This window comes from Nerophis ophidion, linkage group LG22, assembly GCF_033978795.1.
Source record: "Nerophis ophidion isolate RoL-2023_Sa linkage group LG22, RoL_Noph_v1.0, whole genome shotgun sequence".
NCBI lineage: Eukaryota > Metazoa > Chordata > Actinopteri > Syngnathiformes > Syngnathidae > Nerophis > Nerophis ophidion.
In genome coordinates, this window is record NC_084632.1 from 3,369,547 (window position 1) to 3,392,987 (window position 23,441).

The 23,441-nt window shown below is 38.3% G+C and overlaps 1 protein-coding gene across 1 annotated transcript; it reads right to left on the reverse strand.

Annotated features, from left to right (window-relative positions):
- Window positions 1-611: 611 nt before the first annotated feature.
- Window positions 612-21,983, reverse strand: rpf1 (ribosome production factor 1 homolog). The gene is made up of 9 exons (XM_061883027.1): window positions 21,664-21,983; window positions 19,245-19,301; window positions 14,550-14,630; window positions 14,376-14,471; window positions 14,151-14,304; window positions 12,171-12,253; window positions 5,683-5,864; window positions 5,497-5,623; window positions 612-2,177 (listed from the first exon to the last, which is right to left on the reverse strand). Exons 1-9 carry the CDS (start codon window positions 21,883-21,885, stop codon window positions 2,136-2,138), a joined length of 1,044 nt encoding a protein of 347 aa, XP_061739011.1. The 5' UTR covers window positions 21,886-21,983; the 3' UTR covers window positions 612-2,135.
- Between the last annotated feature and the right edge of the window lie 1,458 nt (window positions 21,984-23,441).

Below are 23,441 nucleotides of genomic sequence, written 5' to 3' on the forward strand. Positions count from 1 at the left end.
TAAGTCTAAGACTAGATGTGACCAATATAAGTCTAAGACCAGATGTGACCAATATAAGTCTAAGACTAGATGTGACCAATATAAGTCTAAGACTAGATGTGACCAATATAAGTCTAAGACTAGATGTGACCAATATAAGTCTAAGACTAGATGTGACCAATATAAGTCTAAGACTAGATGTGACCAATATAAGTCTAAGACTAGATGTGACCAATATAAGTCTAAGACTAGATGTGACCAATATAAGTCTAAGACTAGATGTGACCAATATAAGTCTAAGACTAGATGTGACCAATATAAGTCTAAGACTAGATGTGACCAATATAAGTCTAAGACTAGATGTGACCAATATAAGTCTAAGACTAGATGTGACCAATATAAGTCTAAGACTAGATGTGACCAATATAAGTACATATTTGAAATGTGACCAAAGTTTAGTGTATTAAAAAAAAAAGTAACTTAATAAAGTCATGATATAATTGAACATAAATATTATTATTTTATTCTCACACGGGAAAAAAATAAAAGTCGAAATGTAGGACAAAAACATTAATACGTCAAGAGAAAAAGTTGTAACTAATAATAATAATAATAATGTACTTAGTCACATGTAATACACAATATCTGTTTTTAATAACCAACATCAACATGTCTTCTGCATACTCTGTGACATTTTTGGTGGGAAAAGTATAAACTAAAGTATCAATATTTTATTGTGAGGATGGATATTGGCGCATAAAGATCTGGTATCGGCAGTGTGGATATTTCAGTATCGATCCACACATCACTAATGTTTACGTGTGAACCAACAGCTCGCGCCAAACCACTTCAAGCAAATCAGAGCTTTTTTCCTGATGCAGCTGAGACATACCTGCTGCACCTTCAAGATGTCACTGGTCAGGAAGACTTAGTTTTATATTCATGTTCACATCACTATCTCACCTTCAGGGAATCAAACACAAAGAAGAAACTTTTTGATGAGTGAAATCATGTTTTCACTTTCATTTCATGGCTCAGTCGCTCAGAGCACAACATTTCTATCGCGATTGCTCCTCCTCTTCTCAGATAAGATGTCGAGCGATCACTTCTACTTGGTGGATTATTTCCTGTCTTATTTGGACTTAGTTGTTTTTAAAATGCTTTTACTCTGGAAAGTTCCAGATGTCAGGAATTGCTTTGTGATAGCAAGATTTTAATGACTTCTTAATTACTTCCACAAATGTACTCTGTGACTTTTTGTATTTCATCTTTCTTGTGAGGAGCGATCGCAGGAATACAAAGACTACTTAATTACTCACAAACGTACACTGACTTTTTGTATTCAATCTATATTGTGAGGAGCAATCGCATAAATACAAAGACTACTAGATTACTCACAAATGTACATTGTGACTTTTGTATTTCATCCATGTTGTGAGGAGCGATCGCATGAATAAAAAGACTAATTTATAACACAAATGTACACTGTGACTTTTTGTATTTCATCTGTAATGTGAGGAGCAATCGCATAAATACAAAGACTACTAGATTACTCACAAATGTACATTGTGACTTTTGTATTTCATCCATGTTGTGAGGAGCGATCGCATGAATAAAAAGACTAATTTATAACACAAATGTACACTGTGACTTTTTGTATTTCATCTATAATGTGAGGAACAATCGCATAAATACAAAGACTACTAGATTACTCACACAAATGAACATTGTGACTTTTGTATTTCATCCATGTTGTGAGGAGCGATCGCATGAATAGAAAGCCTAAGTTATTACTCACAGAAATGTACATTGTGACTTGGCATGTCATCCATGTTGTGAGGAGCGATCGCATGAATATAAAAGCCTAAGTTATTACTCACACAAATGTACATTGTAACTTTTGTAATTCATCCATGTTGTGAGGAGCGATCGCATGAATAGAAAGCCTAAGTTATTACTCAGAAATGTACATTGTAACTTTTGTAATTCATCCATGTTGTGAGGAGCGATCGCACAAATAGAAAGCCTAAGTTATTACTCACAGAAATGTACATTGTGACTTGGCATGTCATCCATATTGTGAGGAGCGATCGCATCGAGTGTGAGGTTTTCCAATGAAGTCATTTAGTGTGGGAATAGCCAACATGTTGTAGAATTCACAGCTGGAACTTGCGCCTGCAGGCGTCCATTTCATGGCGCTGGAAACAGAAGAGAGGGTAAAGGGTGTCATTGACTCATCTGCATAATGTGCCATGAAGCATGTGAGAAAAACAAATACTAATCAACTTCTGTCTGGAGCTGGGCGATAAAACGATATTGCGATGGACACTTAATCAATAAAATAAAAAATGCGTTTGATAAAAATGTTTTCCTTCATGGTCAGAACGAAATAAGGGATCAAAGAGGAAAAGTCTCCATTACAGGTTTTTTTTTGGATATTTTCAAAAACGGACCGTAGTCAGACCAATGTGGTCTGCAAGGCAAGACTCGTAACACCACACCACCTTAGCCGTGCTCACCCTTTAGAGCACAGCTGTAACTTCCTGCCACTAAACCTGCAGTCAAATACTTCTTCTCATGTTTCTATGTTTACATGTTCTCACACTTTCTGAAGCATTGCTTACATATTCATGATTTTTAAGATGTTATAGTTAAATGTTCAGTGCTATTTAAATATTATGTTGACATTGTTGGAGAGTTTTCATGCTTGTGTTGACATTTCTTTTCAGCCTTGATAGCTAACGGATTATAATCACAGTAAATTACATTTCTAATGAAATATTTTTCTCCAACTCCTTAATTTCCATAGTTCATAAAAATATCAATTGTCAATATCGTGATACAGTTTTCAGCCGTATCGCCCAGCCCTGCTTCTTTGAGTTTTTTCTTTAGATGTCACTAGCCTGTCAGCGTGAGGACCTGCTGCTCGCTGAAATGAGTGACAGATGATATCATGTTACATTCTACAAAAGGGTTCAAAAAGACCAGATGTATTCATTTATTTTTTTAAATTACTTCCAATGATCCCAAGTCTTCTTATTCTCTGGCAAACCAGGTGTACATGAGGTCTTAAAGGGGAACTGATTTATTAATCTTGTTAATCAATCACAATCTTTATGTGAGACGAGAAGACTTATGTCTTTCTCTGTTTTATGCATTCTAAATCATAAAAAATTGCAAGCAAGAGGTGGCTAACGATCATGTAACGGGAATTTGATATTTTCCGCCATTAAAGTGTTGTAAAGGAAACCTCAGGCGAAGTTTTATTTTATATGAAAGTTCATCCATTTCTGCAATTGTACTTCAAATATGAAACTAATATGTGATATTACACACCAAGTGAATCATGTCTAGCTTTTATTTATTGAAATGTTGATGATCATGGTTGTTTTTTAAAAACCCACATTTTCTGAGATTTTCAATTTGAGTTTTTTATTAACTGTAAGCCATAATCATCAAAATGATATCAAAAGAAGGTTTGAAATATATTGAACTGCATGTAACGATCCTGTCATATATTACTTTCATCTTGTAGGACGAATTCTTTTAATAAATCTAATATTCTAATTTTATAGGTTCCACCTGTACACACTGTAAGTATATATATATATATATATATATATATATATATATATATATAAAAAACATGTAGTAACATTCATAATAACTTGTGATATATACATGATGTAAGTACCGTATTTCCTTGAACTGCCGTCAGGTATATAGTATGCGCCTGCCTTGAATTACTGCTGGGTCAAACTCGCTTCCAAAATAATTAGCGCATGCTTAGTATTACCGCCTGGTCAAACTCGTGGCGTCACGAGTGACACTTCCCCTTCCATCATTTTCAAAATGGAGGAGGCTGATTTCAATACCGGTAATTTGAAATCGCATAAAAGGAAGAAGATAAAGAGCTATTCAGTAGGATTTAAGGTCCAAGCTTACATCATACTCAAATTTTTACTGCATACCTTTGGTAAGTGTCGGAGTGAGAAGAGGTTTCAAAATAATTAGCGCATGCTTACTTTTACCGCATGCCTTTGGTAAGCGCAGGGGTGAGAAGAGGTTTTAAATTAATTAGCGCCCCGGCGGCAATTCAAGGAAATACGTAATGTAGTAACATTCATAATAACATGTAAATAAATAAATAAATAAATGGGTTTTACTTGTATAGCGCTTTTCTACCTTCAAGGTACTCAAAGCGCTTTGACATTACTTCCACATTTACCCATTCACACACACATTCACACACTGATGGAGGGAGCTGCCATGCAAGGCGCTAACCAGCACCCATCAGGAGCAAGGGTGAAGTGTCTTGCTCAGGACACAACGGACGTGACGAGGTTGGTACTAGGTGGGATTTGAACCAGGGATCCTCGGGTTGCGCACGGCCACTCTCCCACTGCAGTATATATGTCATGTAGTAACATTCATAATAAGATGTAATATATACATGATGTAAGTATATATGTCATGTAGTAACATTCATAATAACATGCAATATAAACATGATGTAAGTATATATGTCATGTAGTAACATTCATAATAAGATGTAATATATACATGATGTAAGTATATATGTCATGTAGTAACATTCATAATAACATGCAATATAAACATGATGTAAGTATATATGTCATGTAGTAACATTCATAATAACATGCAATATAAACATGATGTAAGTATATATGTCATGTAGTAACATTCATAATAACATGCAATATAAACATGATGTAAGTATATATGTCATGTCTTTGGATACAAGTTGGATGTCAAAGTTGACCAACTTCTCGGTTTATGCCCACAACCTTCTAATATCCAAGGATGAAGCATGATTTAAAATCTAGAATGAACTTTCACCAACTATGAGGCGTTGCAGCAGCTCAATGTCAATATAGCAGCGTAAGCTCGTTAGCTCACGGTGATCACAGCGCCGCCAAAAGTAGTTCCTCGGCGTTAGCGCCTATTATAATATAGCTAATATCCAGCTCATGAGATGTAAATGGCAGTTTTGGGATGTTTCTAAAGGGATTATGGGCGGAAGGAATAGTGTGAGTGGTATTTGACAAATTAGAATGCATAGACTGCGATGAGGCGGCTACTTGTCCAGGGTGTTTTGATTGATTGATTGATACTTTTATTAGTAGATTGCACAGTTCAGTACATATTCCCTACAATTGACCACTAAATGGTAACACCCCAATAAGTTTTTCAACTTGTTTAAGTCGGGGTCCACGTTAATCAATTCATGGTACCCTGCCTTCCACCAGATTGTAGCTGAGATAGGCACCAGCGCCCCCCGCGACCCCAAAGGGAATAAGCGGTAGAAAATGGATGGATGGAATGCATAGAAAAATGTGTTTTTTGTCTTACATAAAGCTTGTTAATGATGGGCAAAATAAAATAAAGAGCCAGAGTTACGTTGCCATCTGCTGTACAGATTAGGAACAACAAGCTGACAGTCCCGTCAAAAAGTGTTCTAACTTGGATTGGAGTGACGATGAGAAGCACACTGACCTTCAGGACCCACTCGTACTCGCCAAACTTGGAGTCGAAGGTTCCGGTCTGTAGCGAGCGCAGCTTGAGGGTGAAGCGAGGTCCCAGCTCCTGAATGCCCACCTTCTTCTCGTTCTTGAAGATGTACCTTCACAAGTGTGAGCAGGTGAGTTGTGTGGCGAGCAGCAGGCGAGGCGGAAGGCTCACCTGTGGAAGCGGAAGAAGACAAAGTCTCTCTGGTTGTGGAAGGTGGCCACCTGGCGACCCACAAAATGTGGCTTCTGAGGGAAGAGAGCGGCAAACATTCGGCCGATGCTGTGACCCAAACGGGTGCTGAAGTTGTTGAGGATGACTTCGGGAAAGTGTTCAGTGGGCTCCTTCCCTCGTCTCTGTGGGGACACATCATTCACGAGTTGGCAACAAACACTTGAAAATATTGCAGAAAGTCAGCTGCACATAAAAAAAAAGTCACCATCATTTCGACATTTGACTTAACCATCCCAAACAAGGCCAGGTCCAGTTGGCTCCATTGTCCCGGTCTCACTCTGCTCTTGCTGCGGAGAGTCAACGACCCACAAGGCTCGCTGGCTATCATTAATCAGCCATCACATTAAATGAATCACTTCTCTATGAAGGTTACCATTACAGATGTCCGATAATGGCTTTTTTGCCAATATCCGATATTGTCCAACTCTTAAATACCGATTCCGATATCAACCCATACCGAAATATACAGTTGTGGAATTAACACATTATTATGCCTAATTTTGTTGAGATGCCCCGCCAGATGCATTAAACAATGTAGCAAGGTTTTCCAAAATAAATCAACTCAAGTTATGGAAAATAAATGCCAACATGGCACTGCCATATTTATTATTGAAGTCACAACGTGCATTATTTTTTTTAACATGCCTCAATACAGCAGCTTGGAATTTAGGACATGCTCTCCCTGGTGTACATTTTAGCGTTCCGGAAGAGTTAGTGCTGCAAGCGGTCCTGGGTATTTGTTTTGTTGTGTTTTCCGTTCGGGCTCCAGTACTCTGGAATGCCCTCCCGGTAACAGTTCGAGATGCTACCTCAGTAGAAGCATTTAAGTCTCACCTTAAAACTCATCTGTATACTCTAGCCTTTAAATAGACCTCCTTTTTAGACCAGTTGATCTGCCGCTTCTTTTCTTTCTCCTATGTCCCCCCTCCCTTGTGGAGGGGGTCCGGTCCGATGACCATGGATGAAGTACTGGCTGTCCAGAGTCGAGACCCAGGATGGACCGCTCGTCGGGACCCAGGATGGACCGCTCGCCTGTATCGATTGGGGACATCTCTACGCTGCTGATCCGCCTCCGCTTGAGATGGTCTCCTGTGGACGGGACTCTCGCTGCTGTCTTGGATCCGCTTTGAACTGAACTCTCGCGGCTGTGTTGGAGCCACTATGGATTGAACTTTCACAGTATCATGTTAGACCCGCTCGACATCCATTGCTTTCGGTCCCCTAGAGGGGGGGGGGGGGGGGTTGCCCACATCTGAGGTCCTCTCCAAGGTTTCTCATAGTCAGCATTGTCACTGGCGTCCCACTGGATGTGAATTCTCCCTGCCCACTGGGTGTGAGTTTTCCTTGCCCTTTTGTGGGTTCTTCCGAGGATGTTGTAGTCGTAATGATTTGTGCAGTCCTTAGAGACATTTGTGATTTGGGGCTATATAAATAAACATTGATTGATTGATTGATTGTGTTTATGTTTTGTTACGGTGCGGATGTTCTCCCGAAATTGGTTTGTCATTCTTGTTTGGTGTGGGTTCACAGTGTGGCGCATATTTCTAACAGTGTTAAAAGTTGTTTATACGGCCACCCTCAGTGTGACCTGTATGGCTGTTGACCAAGTATTCATTGCATTCACTTAAGTGTGTGAAATGCTATAGATATAATGTGATTGGGCCGACACGCAAAGGCAGTCCCTAGAAGGTTTATTGGCGCTCTGTACTTTTCCCTACGTCCATGTACCACTCCGTACATCGGGGTTTTAAAACGTCATAAAATGACTTTTTGAAACCGATACGATAATTCCCGATGTTACATTTTAAAGCATTTATCAGCCGATAATATCGGCAGTCCAATATTATCGGACATCTCTAGTTACCATCAATTCCGGACGAAAGTCGTTTTTTTTTTTGCCACGCTTTAAACAAAAAACAATGTGGCTCATTTATTCTTCGCTGGCGGCCATAAAGCAAATAGTTTTTAAGAAAACAAGCAAAGACACTGAAAAAGTGTGTTATTGCTATGGCGCCATCTATTGGCCGACTTCACTCTCTGCAGGTGATGCGATGCCCTTCTGTTTAGATTGAGCTTTCAACCGTAAAAGTCTTTATTTGAAGGGACAACGCACAAAAACATTAAGTTCAAAGACAGATATGTTGTGTACCAGATTATAGCTAAATAGCTAGTTTCCATCTGCAGTCCCTGGCTCCCTAAATTAAAGGTATACAAAATAATGCAATAAAATTATGACAATAAAATCATACCATAGGATGGATGGGCATACCATAGCATGTAATCAAATTAAGAAAAGTCATAAAATGCCCTTTAATTGACATATACTTAATATACATTTACATAATCACACAAAGACAATACATGCTCTTGCTCACATCTGTCATCATTTGTAAAAACAACAATGATTTTAACAGACACACCTCACTATTTACAACAAAAATGCTGTCATGGATAAATATAATACACATTAAGTTGATGTGTCAATCATAGTGGCCACCTTAGTGACCGTGTGAGCAGCTTTGATTGCTCCAAAGCCACTTTTTAACTTCAGTTGTGAATGAAGAATCATCTGTTAGACTTTTCAAGTGTGTTGTGAGGTCGTGCCATTCCTTTATCGCTTTATATGAAAAGGCTGATTGTGCAACATATGTTATACATCTGGGTACGCTACACTGCCCCCTGGTGGAGGATTGTGTGTTTCTAGTTCTCACTAGAAACTGGACAATGTGCTTAAGTGGCGCAGGTACAGTGTTTTTTAGGATTCAAGTGCTTTTCCGTCTTTTAGTCGTCCATAGCGTTTCTCCGCGTATGGATTTTTCATTCATCACGCCAAGCATCGTTTGTTAGTTTTACAATATACCTAAAACTATTCGTACTTACTAAAGCGTCCAATGTGTGATGTCTGTAGGAGTGTTTTCATGCATATGTGCTATCGTAAAGTAACCAAGTTAGCGTCGTGAGCATTAGCTAATATGCCAACATGTCTACGAGTGTCTGCCGTTGTAAGTTAAGAATACGAACACATTCTTATGTATTGTTAGTGTTTCACAAATTCCTCAGTATATTCACCAAAATGCCGTGTCGTGTCACGAGTTATTCAGTCTGTTTAGCTGGTTGGAGAGCTAGCTTGCGCAGCTAGTGGGTCCATGACGATGACTTCTGTTTTGTTTCAACAGCTGTTTTACTGCCGTGTTACACACATCATTTGGAAACAATTAAAGTATATTCTATAAATATTTTAAAAAACAATATAAAATATATTGTATATATATTTTTATATATATTTTATAAAATATATTTTATAAAATCTTGAAATATTCTGTAAAATAAACATTTATAGAATATGTCTGTTTAAATAACACATTTCACAACATGAATATCTGCAATTAATATATGGAAAACTATTTTTCCAGCGGCTTATATACCTGTGCGCTCTATAGTCCAGAAAACACGGTAATTTGTGTCTTCATTAAGAAAACTTTTTTTATGTTGAATTTATGTAACTGAATTTTTTGCGTTGAAATTTTGTGAATACAAATTTGTCAGGAAAATGTGTTTAAAAATTCTGTTTGTTAAAATACCGTGTTTCAAAATTCACTGTAAAACAATTCAGTGCAGAAATATTATTTGATTCAAAACTCAAGACTCACTTCCAGAAAATTATGACTGAAGCTATCGATCCTGTCTTAGAAGTGAAGCGCTTCAGTCTTCATTTACCTGAAGTGAGTCTTGAGTAGGGATGGGTATCGTTCACATTTGAATTGATACAGGTACTCAACAGCATACATTTTCAGTACTTTTGTGTGTGTTAATAAATGTTATTTGTTTCTAACAATTGAAAATGAGCTTATTATGATAACAGTTGTTATATCTTGTTTTATTATTACATTTGAGTCTCACTTGCAATGCAGTTGGACTTCCAAAACATTAGATGGCAATAGTTGTCCCCAACACTTTTGCCTCCCAGGGCCAAAGTTAAAATGTGCAAATGGTCCACAAGTCAAACAGAGATGCAAAAAGAATAGCAGAAGTCAACAATTATTACAAGGCTCAGCTGCAGGCGTGCTGACATGGACCAGACTGCATGAGCACATTACACCAGTTTTAAAGTCGCTGCATTGGCTACCCGTCCGCTTCAGGGTCCATTTTAAAGTTGTTTTATTATTTTTCAAATGTCTTACTCTGCATCTTTCATGTAAACCTCAAAATAATCAAAGACAATTTTCTGCGTATTTTGGCCTTTTCCAGGTGTTGTTCTCTAGTCAGCTCCTCCTACATATTTTATCCAATGGTTTACCAATTCAATACGGACATTTCGAAGCGTTTAGGTTTTCATTAGAGGACATGAGCTCGATTACCCTTCTCAAAATGTCACAACTTCACCGTAGAGCAGGGGTTCCAAAATTCAAATGCAACTAATATGGCTATAAAAAACTAAATCTATATATTTTACGATGAAGCTCAGTCACCAGAATTTGACCATGGTTTTTACACCAAAGTACTGCAAATTAAATAGAAAATGTTCCGCTGATTTTAGGTAAAAATTCTGGTGACCGTCATGCCAGTTTTTTTACCATAAAATCTTTGGCCATTTTTTAAGTGCCTTGCTATGAATGGAAAAACAGCAACAATGTTAATTTTACCGCAACTTTCTAGTGGCCGAGTTGCTACTTTTATACAGTATAGTCTACGTTCCATCTTTTTACAGTGCATTACTGTAAATGGAAAAATAGTATCACTGATGATTTAAATGAGATATCTGGCGACTGAGGTGCCAGCTTTTTAGAGTAAAATGAACTGACTTTTTACAGTATAGTCTTACGGACATGCCATGAATGATTGTGTCAGTATAAACATATATTACATTTGTTAGCCACCCTTTAGCGGGCCAAATTAAATGACATGACGGGCCAAATTTGGCCCTACTTTGGGCAACACTGGTATGGGCTATCAACGATATGTCTTCTAACTAGAAAGTAGCTTTTTCCATGAATTTGATTGTTATTTTGTGCCCCGCAAAGTGTTTACACTAAGTATTAGGCTTATTACACACCAGTTGTTTGATTGTAACATTCCTCTTAGTTGTAGCTTTCATTACTAAATTTGTTGAAATCGCTATGTAAAATCGCTAATGCTAATATTAGCCTGTCTATGGCATGTCCAATGTAAATTAGCATCAAACTAGCACATTTTGGGGAAGTGGAGCATTTTTTCTACCAAGCATATTTTTCTTTGTTGGTATTTAAAAATACAACATTACTTAGAGTAGGGATGTCCAAAGTGCGGCCCGGGGGCCATTTGCGGCCGGCAGGTAATTTTTCAACGGCCCTAAGCACATTCTAAAAATACGATTAAAAAAATAAAAAACAGAAAAAGTGGTATAAATGAGTAAACAGGTGAAATGTGACAAGAAAATGTTGCAATGTTCACTCTAATAACACAAAGCTGCCATGCAGGCTATTATTTTCTTTAAGGGCATACAACTTAAATCTTTAAAAACGTTATATTGACAGATAGACCTAATGTTGATCTAGAGATTTAAACCTTGAATAACAATAATACAAAATAATGACACATTTTAAATATTTTTTGACCAAAATCCTTTGGGGTCCCTGGGATCAAGCCTGAGTGGAGGCCTATATGTATTTTTTTACACATATATTGTATCGGTTTTTGAAATAAAAACATATGAAAATGGTTAGGGTTAGATTTTTCAGTGTGTGGCCCTGAGTGGAAAAAGTTTGGACACCCCTGACTCAGAGGGAGTTGGGCCGAGTGCTGCTGGACTGATTGTTTACACGAGACATACAGTCTGCAACTTCACGGGGCGTGCAAGCACAAGGTATTGAAATGGGGCACCATTTAATTTCATATGAATCAACACTGAAGGAATTTGGTCAGATCCTATAAAAGTACCGAATTCAGTACCCGTCTCTTGTCTGAATGTGTGGAGCAACAAATATATTTCTGCACAGGTTTTGTTACACTGAATTTTTTAACGCACACATTTTCATTCAATTAAATTGCCAACATTTTTGATGTAAAACTTATCATCATTATGTATTTGCAAAAAAACCCCACAAATTAACCTCCATACTTTTCATTTGGCTTGTCATGACGAGTGAGTAACTCGGGTTTTAGACTTAAAGGATTATTTCCTGTTTTTTCATTTATTTCAAATAAGACCCCCAAACAACTGTTCTTTTAGGACTCTTTTGGAAAAAGCTGAAACAATGGAAGTTTCTTTAAAGCAAAGCAAGACAAAGAGGAGTCTAATAATAATAATAATAAATTAGATTTACTAAAAAAACATAAGCACATAGTGAAAAAAGTCATTCCTTACAATCCTAAATGCTAAGCAAGAAAACAGTGATGTAACGTTCCTAGAATCAACAGTAAGCCAAAATAATGTGTGATTTGAAACTTGCCTTCATTTCCTTACGCAGTCGAACGCTGCTGACCTTGAAGTGTGCGGTGGGTCCTTCAGGCAGGTGACAAAGAACCAATCCATCTTGAAACTTGTTAAGGAAGATCACTTGCATCACTTTTAGACCTCAAATACGAGTTGCAATGGCAATAATGTCACCTAAGTGGACATTTTATTGTTTGGAGAAGTGTTAATAGTGAAAACTTATGTTAATACCAACATTCAATAGTACTATAAAGTACTTATATAGTACTTAGTAAACTATAAGTAAGTAAACTATAAGTACTATAAAGAGATGATAGTGGCACTATGTTCGTAAATATTGACAACATGAAGCACTATAAAAAGACAATACTGGCACTATGTTAGTAAATATTGACAACATGAAGCACTATAAAGAGATGACACAGACACTGTTAGTAAAAACTGACCAACATGAAGCACTATAAAGAGATGATACTGGTACTGTTGGTAAATATTGACAACATGAAGCACTATAAAAAGACAATACTGGCACTATGTTAGTAAATATTGACAACATGAAGCACTATAAAGAGGGGCTAGTGGCACTATTTCGACAACATGAAGCACTATAAAGAGAGGATACTGGCACTATGTTGACAACATGAAGCACTATAAAGAGAGGCTAGTGGCACTATGTTGACAACATGAAGCACTATAAAGAGAGGCTAGTGGCACTATGTTGACAACATGAAGCACTATAAAGAGAGGATACTGGCACTATGTTGACAACATGAAGCACTATAAAGAGAGGATACTGGCACTATGTTGACAACATGAAACACAATAAAGAGAGGATACTGGCACTATGTTGACAACATGAAGCACTATAAAGAGAGGATACTGGCACTATGTTGACAAGATAAAGCACTATAAAGAGAGGATACTGGCACTATGTTGACAACATGAAGCACTATAAAGAGGATACTGGCACTATGTTGACAACATGAAGCACTATAAAGAGAGCATACTGGCACTATGTTGACAACATGAAGCACTATAAAGAGAGGATACTGGCACTATGTTGACAACATGAAGCACTATAAAGAGAGGATACTGGCACTATGTTGACAACATGAAACACAATAAAGAGAGGATACTGGCACTATGTTGACAACATGAAGCACTATAAAGAGAGGATACTGGCACTATGTTGACAACATGAAACACAATAAAGAGAGGATACTGGCACTATGTTGACAACATGAAGCACTATAAAGAGAGGATACTGGCACTATGTTGACAACATGAAGCACTATAAAGAGAAGATACTGGCACTATGTTGACAACATGAAGCACTATAAAGAGAGGATACTGGCACTATGTTGACAACATGAAGCACTATAAAGAGAGGATACTGGCACTATGTTGACAACATGAAGCACTATAAAGAGAAGATACTGGCACTATGTTGACAACATGAAGCACTATAAAGAGAGGATACTGGCACTATGTTGACAACATGAAACACAATAAAGAGAGGATTCTGGCACTATGTTGACAACATGAATCACTATAAAGAGAGGATACTGGCACTATGTTGACAACATGAAGCACTATAAAGAGAGGATACTGGCACTATGTTGACAACATGAAACACTATAAAGAGAGGATACTGGCACTATGTTGACAACATGAAGCACTATAAAGAGAGGATACTGGCACTATGTTGACAACATGAAGCACTATAAAGAGAGGATACTGGCACTATGTTGACTACATGAATCACTATAAAGAGAGGATACTGGCTCTATGTTGACTACATGAATTACTATAAAGAGAGGATACTGGCACTATGTTGACTATATGAATCACTATAAAGAGAGGATACTGGCACTATGTTGACTATATGAATCACTATAAAGAGAGGATACTGGCACTATGTTGACTACATGAATCACTACAAAGAGAGGATACTGGCACTATGTTGACAACATGAAACACGATAAAGAGAGGATACTGGGCACTCTGCGGTCCTCGTTGATGACTAGGAGGTAAGTGAAGTTCCTGGCCACGCACTGAGGAATGATCTTCTTGAGGGCCAGGCCTCTCCTGTAGTAGACGTGGGCGTCTGGGATGACGGTGGCCAGCTGCCGACAGAACTTCACCGTCCTCTGCAGGACACAGAAGAGCACCCTGAAGCTTTGGAACAGCACAAGTGCTTGTTGACGTGACAGGCGCTCACCCCTCTGGGTCGGTCTGAAGTGGTGATGAGCACTTTGGGGTTAGTCAGCCCGTTGAAGTAGGCGGAGAACTCGTCCGTGGCTTCGTCAAATGCAACCTAAAGAGGATCCAGCAAATGGCAGAATGCATCAGAAAAGAGGAGAGCTGGACTACGCTCAGCGAGACAGGACAGAACCTCCTCATCTTCTGGGTCTACTGTGGTCTCGTCGTAGACTCGCTGGTTTTCTATCGTCTTGGGGACTTGTTTTGGCGGCGCCTATATGAGGGGCAAAAAGAATAAAAAACATTGGGTCACACATCGGTGAACTATTTTTATGCCAAACAAGGCACACATTTTTAATGAGCATTTTAAACTCTTCTTGGGTTTTTAATTTTTATTCTATAATTGCTTATTGTATTCACTGCTAATAACACTATTCTTAATATTTGAAGTTTTTCTTTCTTTACATGTAATTTTGTACTTATTTTTAAAATTTGACTTGTATAACTTTTTAGATAATGATAAGTTTTAGGTATTCAAAGACCTTTGAAAGTTTCTTTAAAGCAGAACCAGACGCTGACAAGTCTGATGATTAAGGATGTGCCGATTTATCAGCCAACGATCTGTATCGGCCAGTCATCCTGGAAAAGTTTTTGATCGGTTATTGCAGATACATTTCTTTTAACACCGATCACAAACACCGGTCTTCTCTGGCCGACAGGAGAATAGCATCTAATGATTACATTGATAATAATAACTAGGGATGCACCGATTAATCGGTAACCGAATATATTCGGCCGAATATGGCAAAAAAAGCCACATTCGGCCTTCGGTGGAATGAGTTAAAAACAAGGCCGAATAGTGGCGTGTGACGCAATTTTTTGATGCGGTGACGCAATCAATCAATGTGCAGTGACGTTGGGATATGTTGTGTACCTGTATAAGTGTATGAGGTTACAAGCACACACTTATTGAGATTTATTGGGGCCTCTGTTTACATTATTAGCCTGTTGTGTAGGCTACCTGTATAAGTGTATGAGGTTACAAGCACACACTTATTGAGATTTAGTGGGGCCTCTGTTCACATTATTAGCCTGTTGTGTAGGCTACCTGTATAAGTGTATGAGGTTACAAGCACACACTTATTGAGATTTACTTGAGCCTTGTTTACATTATTAGCCTGTTGTGTAGGCTACCTGTATAAGTGTATGAGGTTACAAGCACACACTTAATTGAGATTTACTTGAGCCTTCTGTTTACATTATTAGCATATCTACTGTGGCTAAGCAGACTTTTGCCAAAAGGACAATAATTCATTTGTTGTGGGTTTATCCACTTTAATGCACTTCATTTTTTTTTGGAATGCATGTTTTGTTTGAAGGCCTAATATAAATGAAAAACTGTGCTTTTTTTGAAAAGCAAAGACTACTGGAATATTAAAACATTTTTCGATATTCAATAAAAAATTACTTTATTTGAAAAACATGTCTAAATATTTATTCTAGGCTATTTATGCAATATTTAAAAAATTGTGAAAAACTGCATTCATTATTCGAAATTCGGCCTTCGGCAAAGCGTTTAAATTTTATTCGGCGTCGGCCACAAATTTTCATTTCGGTGCATCCCTAATCAACTACATGTATTAGTTTCTTTGCATCATTGTCAAGTATTATCTTCACTGGAGGACGAGGCTAAACGCTTTTCACACCGAGAGCAAACCAGGATCAGGCATGCTATGAGCAGAACTAACTTAGCTCGGAACATGGGAAGAAATAAGTGTTTAGTAAAGTGTAGATGGAAGCATGTTACAGATGAAAGTAAGCAGTTGTTTACAGGAAATGACTAAGTGTATTAATAATAGACAACTGTTGGTGTGTCAGCATTGTCACAGTCAGTACACCACACGTACCATCAGATCCATCCATAAATTGGTGGTGTCGATACCAGTATTAGTATATAATTGATACTAGAGTTATTAGATCAATATTTTTTTTTCCAAATAATTTTGTTGTTTTTGTTAATGTTGGCAAAGTCAGGGAATACTTCCGTAGAAACAGGAGGACTTTGAGGCCAAAAAGTAAAGGATTTAAGTGTAGTGAATGGTGGTTTTTACTTTTGTTTAGTTATTTTGTGGTATTGTTAATGCATGGGATTGGTATTGGTACCAGCCGATCACTCATGGATGATCAGTAGTGGCAGTAGGGGCGCAACGATTAGTCGACAATAACATTTGTCGCCGACAAATTGTAGACACATAGAATCATCATACTGCTGTGATTATGTGCATCAAGTGTTTATTCAAGGCTAAGGCAAAATATCCAGATGTACAGGACTGTCTCAGAAAATTTGAATATTGTGATAAAGTATTTTATTTTCTGTAATGCAACTAAAAACATGAAAATGTCATACATTATGGATTCATTACACATCAAATGAAATATTGCAAGCCTTTTATTATTTTAATATTGCTGATTATGGCATACAGCTTAAAAAAAAATCAAAAATCCTATCTCAAAAAAATAGAATATTTCCTCAGACTAAGTTAAAAAACAAGATTTATAACAGCAAAACAAAATCAAACATTTGAAAATTTCAATTAATGCACTCAGTAGTTTGTTGGGAATCCTTTTGCACGGATTACTGCATCAATACGGCGTGGCATGGAGGCAATCGACCTGTGGCATTGCTGAGGTGTTATGGATGCCCAGGATGCTTCAATAGCGGCCTTCAGCTCATTTGCATTATTGGGTCTGGTGTCTTTCAGCTTCTTCTTCACGATACCCCACAAATTCTCTATGGGGTTCCGGTCAGGGGAGTTGGCAGGCCAATGGAGGACAGTAATGCCATGGTCAGTACACCAGTTACGGCTGGTTTTGGCACTGTGAGCAGGTGCCACATCATGCAGTAATCCGTGCAAAAAGATTCCCAACCAGGTACAGAGTGCATTAATTGACATTTGCAAATGTTTGACTTTGTTTTGCTGTTATAAATCTTTTTTTTAACTTTGTGTGAGGAAATATTCAAATTTTTTGAGATAGTATTTTTGAGTTTTCTTAAGCTGTGTGTCATAATCAGCAATATTAAAATAGTAAAAGGCTTGCAATAGTTCAGTTGATGTGTAATGAATCCAGAATGTATGACATTTTCATATTTTAGTTGAATTACGGAAAATACAGGACTTTATAGGAATATTCAAATTTTCTTAGACAGTCCTGTATATCGTTTATCGTGACATGGCCTAAAAATAGCGATATAATACAAACCTCGTTTCCATATGAGTTGGGAAATTGTGTTAGATGTAAATATAAACAGAATACAATGATTTGCAAATCCTTTTCAACCCATATTCAGTTGAATATGCTACAAAGACGACATATTACATGTTCAAACTGATAAAAAAAATTGTTTGTTGCAAATAATCATTAACTTTAGAATTTCATGCCAGCAACACGTGACAAATAAGTTGGGAAAAAGTGGCAATAAATACTGATAAAGTTGAGGAATGCTCATGAAACACTTATTTGGAACATCCCACAGGTGTGCGGGCTAATTGGGAACAGGTGGGTGCCATGATTGGCTATAAAAACAGCTCCCATGAAATGCTAAGTAATTCATAAACAAGAATGGGGTGAGGGTCACCACTTTGTAAGCAAATTGTCGAACAGTTTTAGAACAACATTTCTCAACGAGCTATTGCAAGGAATTTCAGGATTTTATCATTTACGGTTAGTAAATCATCAAAAGATTCAGAGAATCTGGAGAAATCACTGCATGCTAGCGATAATATTACGGACCTTTGATCCCTCAGGCGGTACTGCATCAAAAACCGACATCGGTATGTAAAGGATATCACCACATGGGCTCCGGAACACTTCATAAAACCACTGTCAGTAACTAAAGTTGGTCGCTACATCTGTAAGTGCAGGTTAAAACTCTACTATGCAAAGCAAATCCCTTTTATCAACACCACCAAGGAACGCCGCTGACTTCGCTGGGCCCGAGCTCATCTAAAATGGACTGATGCAAAGTGGAAAAGTGTTCCGTGGTCTGACGAGCCCACATTTAAAATTATATTTGGAAACTGTGGAAGTGGTGTCCTCCGGAACAAAGAGGAAAATAACTATTTGGACTGTTATAGGCGCAAAGTTCAAAAGCCAGCATGTGTGATGGTATGGGGGTGTAATAGTGCCCAAGGCATGGGTAACTTACACATCTGTGAAGGCACCATTAATGCTGAATGGTCCATACAGGTTTTGGAGCAACATATGTTGTCATCCAAGCAACGTTATCATGGACGCCCCTGCTTATTTCAGCAAGGCAATGCAAAGCCAAGTGTTACAACAACGTGGGTTCTTAAAAAAAAGAGTGCGGGTACTTTCCTGGCCCGCCTGCAGTCCAGACCTGTCTCCCATCGAAAATGTGTGGCGCATTATGAAGCGTATGAACGACTGAAGCTCTCCATAAAACAACAATGAGAAAGAATTCCACTTTCAAAGCTTCAACAATTAGTTTCCTCAGTTCCCAAATGTTTATTGAGTGTTGTTAAAAGAAAAGGTAATGTAACACAGTGGTGAACATGCCCTTTCCCAATTACTTTGGCACGTGTTGCAGCCATGAAATTCTAAGTTAATTATTATTTGCAAAAAAAAATAAAGTTTATGAGTTTGAGCATCAAATATGTTGTCTTTGTAGCATATTCAACTGAATATGGGTTGAAAAGGATTTGCAAATCATTGTATTCCGTTTATATTTACATCTAACACAATTTCCCAACTCATACGGAAACGGGGTTTGTAATAAAAGGCCATATCGCCCAGCCCTACACCCAATTGACTATTTTTTTTTCCATACACGAAGAAACATTCAACATAAACACAAGTCGTCACCTACCTTGTCGCCTAGGGCTTTTTGCTCCTTTTTCCTCTTTTTCTTCATCTGCATCTTTAGCTGCAACAAAAACACAAGTTACACTGACTTTTTTTCTCATGGTTATGTTCGATCCACGATGGATTGGACTTTCACAATATCATGTTAGACCGGCTCGACATCCATTGCTTTCGGTTCCCTAGCGCAGTGGTTCTGAACCTTTTTTCAGTGATGTACCCCCTGTGAACATTTTTTTAATTCAAGTATTCCCTAATCAGAGTAAGGCATTTTCGGTTGAAAAAAAGAGATGAAGAAGTAAAATACAGCACTATGTCATCAGTTTCGGATTTATTAAATGGTATAACAGTGCAAAATATTGCTTAGTTGTAGTGGTCTTTCTTGAACTATTTTATAAAAAAAGATATGAAAATAACTAAAAACTTGTTGAAAAATTATTCAATTATAAATTACTCCCACACATAGAAGTAATCATCAACCTAAAGTGCCTTCTTTGGGGATTGTAATAGAGATCCATCTGGATTCATCAACTTCATTCTAAACATTTCTTCACAAAACAATAAATCTTTAACATCAATATTTATGGAACATGTCCACAAAAAATCTAGCTGTCAACACTGAATATTGCATTGTTGTATTTCTTTTCACAGTTTATGAACTTACATTCATATTTTGTTGAAGTATTATTCAATAAATATATTTATAAAGGATTTTTGAATTGTTGCTATTTTTAGAATATTAAAAAAACATCTCACGTACCCCTTGGCATACCTTCAAGTACCCCCAGGGGTGCGTGTACCCCCATTTGAGAACCACTGCCCTAGAGAGGGGGGGTTGCCCACATATGTGGACCTCTCCAAGGTTTCTCATAGTCATCATTGACACTGTCATCGACGTCCCACTGGGGTGAGTTTTTCCTTGCCCTTATGTGGGCTCTACCGAGGATGTCGTTGTGGTTTGTGCAGCCCTTTGAGACACTGGTGACTCAGGGCTAGAGATGCGCGGTTTGCGGTCTCATCTGCGGATAAACCGCGAGTCGGGCGGTTGACATGGCGAAAAAATAGATTTTAATTAGATTCGGGCGGGTGGCGGTTGATCCATCCGGAAATATTTGATATGCATGATTCTGTGATCGGTATCCTTTGCCATTCATAGTGCCATTTAAGACCCGTGTCATAAAGCGAAGAACACAATAAGAGACGCTATTATTCTCCTAAATGACTGCCAGCAGTCACCCAGATAATAAATATTAGGGCGTGCTATGAAGCCATTGGCTTTGTCGCCTTCTACAACATGTACAATCTACTTGTCTGTTCAGCATCATGTTGTGTGTGGCTTTTGCGGCAACACGCACACGACTGCAAGGCATACTGGGTGACACAGAGTACACTAATGCTTGTGATATAAACAATTTTAACACTCTTAGTAATATGCGCCACGCTGTGAAGCCACACCAATTACTGTGCGTCTGTAAAGTGGGCGGGGTTGGGGTGCAAAATATATTCAGGAAGTGTCATGAATACAAAGGATTATTGGTATTTGTTGTGTTGCGTTTATGTTGTGTTACTGTGAGGATGTTCTCCCGAATTGTGTTTGTCAATCTTGTCGGGTGTGGCTTCACAGCGTGGCGCATATTAGTAAGTGTTAAAGTTGTTTATATCACAACCATCAGTGTACTCTGTATCACCCAGTATGCCTTTCAATCTTGAACATGCAATTGCGGAAAATGCACACAACATGTTGACGGACTAACAATCTGTTCGAAAATGTTATTTAAGGTGTCAAAGACAATGACTTCACAGCACATCCATATTCTTGTAATCAGGACGTATGCTATTGAATAGTCGCGGGGACTTTAGCAGCTCCAATTGTCATCATGACTCTGTGAAGCAGGTTTAAATAGCTCTGTGAATGATTAAGGCGGGTACGGTCCTGATTAAATGTTGGTTCGGGTGGACGGCGGGTGGATGACGACTTTGGTGAACCGGATGCGGATGATATAATTGCCTATCCGTGCATCTCTACTCAGGGCTATATAAATAAACATTGACTGATTATTGATTGACTTTGTAGGAAAAGTTATTGATGTAAAATCTAAAATGTCAAGACAGAAGTTTACAAAACCTTTCATTTGTGTTGAAGTACTCTAACTGTAACGCTTAACATAGAAGTTAGTTTCGGTAAATAGACATCATTTGTACGAATGTTGTTAGATTAAAGACAGTTGGCCTTGTCAACAATCTGAATGTAACATAAGATTGTAAATCAACGTTTGTTAGAGCTTTATTGTGACTTTACCTTCCTTTTCTCCTGCTTCAGTTTGACAAACATGTTTATTAGAGCTTTATTGTGACTTTACCTTCCTTTTCTCCTGCTTCAGTTTGACAAACATGACATGTTTATTAGAGCTTTATTGTGACTTTACCTTCCTTTTCTCCTGCTTCATTTTGACGAACATGACATGTCTTCGCTGTTTGTTCTTGACTTCTGACAAACTGAAAGTTGGCGGCAAAGCGGCCTCCATTTTCTCTTCTTTCACTTCCACGACGCCGTCCTCCGCCTTGTCCTCGCTCTTCTTATCCGGACGTTTATTCCTCTTTTTCGTCCTTTCCGCATCTTTAGAGACTGGAACTTCTGTGACGTCCATCTTGTTAAAAAGTGTGTTTACTGGCAGGCTGGCTTCACGTGCGCGGGGGCTGCTTCTGCTTCTGCTACTTCCGGCCTCCACATCCGGGTCACACAATTGGCCCACTTTGTTGAAGACGCGGGGGGCCTCTAGCGGCGAGGAGGAGAAAAGGCGTGGATCGTGAAGGGCGGCCCGTGGACATTCTCAAAATACTATTAAAAAAAACAAAAGTGGAATAAAAAGGCAAACGGGTGAAATGTAACAAGAAAAAGTTGCAATGTTGACTCTAATATCTAGGGCTGCGACCAGGGGCGGTTCTAGGCATGCTTATATGAGGGGGCAGTCAGAAATGTGAAGGGGGCCTCATGTGTACACATCATGCTCCAGCACTTTTTTTTCTGTGCTTATAGTAACGATGCTTTCTTCATTGAAATGGGTCTTTAGCTATGTGTCCAACCCCAACCTGGAGTAGTGGATTGTACTTTGTCAGGCCTCTACCTTCAGACCTGTCCAACTTGGGTGTCCCACCTGAAGACTAAGCTCCTGCTGGTATAGCTCTTACGGTCACTGAGGCACGCAAACCCCCTGAACACAATAAGGTGGCAATCCCTCAGGGGGGGAAACTGAAAAATAAAAATAAATGAATAAAATAAAACATCCTTCATCCAGATTTTATCAACCAACAACATAACATTTATCCTAACTGGATGGCCTAACTCTCAAATAAATTTGGACCCAAAGTAGGACTTCACACACTACAGTCAATATTTACAAAACTGAAAGGTAGTCTGATGAATAATGATAAAGAAGAATCTCAAACTAATTTATAAAACAGAACGTGGGCACTCATCTGGGCACAAAATTCATTCACTCCAATATATGTGTTGCCCACTTGCTTGTAAATTGATGAAAACGGCTGTGTTTTTGTTTTTAGGTGTCTTGGTCATATCAAATTAAACTTATAATTAGTTTATTACAAAATGTAGATTGAAACATTAAAGGTTGACTATGTAGAATTACAAGAAAAACAACAGAAAAAGAATTCCAGCAGTCGATTGCCAGACCGTTGCTAAGTAAAACGGGCCGTTGCTAGGGACTCCGCTCTGAACAGAGGACAGCAGAGGAGGACTGCTAAGCAGGATATATACCTTATGTTTCATTTTTACCCTCATTAACAGCATCATAAATGACTTGTAGCTTGTTACAGGGACAGTGGAGGCTCTCTGCCTTCCAAACCACTGCTGCTTAGAGCCTCCGCTGTCACTGCTCTCGTCAAGTTGTATAAAAAAAAAAAAAAAAAAAAAAAAGGAACTCCGTAGCACCGAAAGTCCGCGACGGTAAACGTGTTTATGACGGATAAGACTACACAAATACACCCATCCTAACAAGTATGTGATAAATGTAGACAACTTTTCCTTTTCTTTTACTTTCATACTGCAACAGTGATTGGATGTTTACTGAGGGCTGAGGGGTGTGTGCGGGTGTGGAATGTTGAATACACGCACAGCGGAGGGGGGGAGGAGAGGGAGGCCGACACTACTATATCGTGTGTGTCCCTTTTTCGGCGGATTTTTCCG

Coding starts and splice junctions, on each gene's coding strand:
- rpf1 (XM_061883027.1), bottom strand. CDS start 21,885: ATGGACGTCACAGAAGTTCCAGTCTCTAAAGATGCGGAAAGGACGAAA. Junction 14,305..14,375: donor CTTCAGACCGACCCAGAGGG/GTGAGCGCCTGT, acceptor TGTGTCCTGCAG/AGGACGGTGAAGTTCTGTCG. Junction 2,178..5,496: donor AGTACGAGTGGGTCCTGAAG/GTCAGTGTGCTT, acceptor TTCTGTTTCCAG/CGCCATGAAATGGACGCCTG.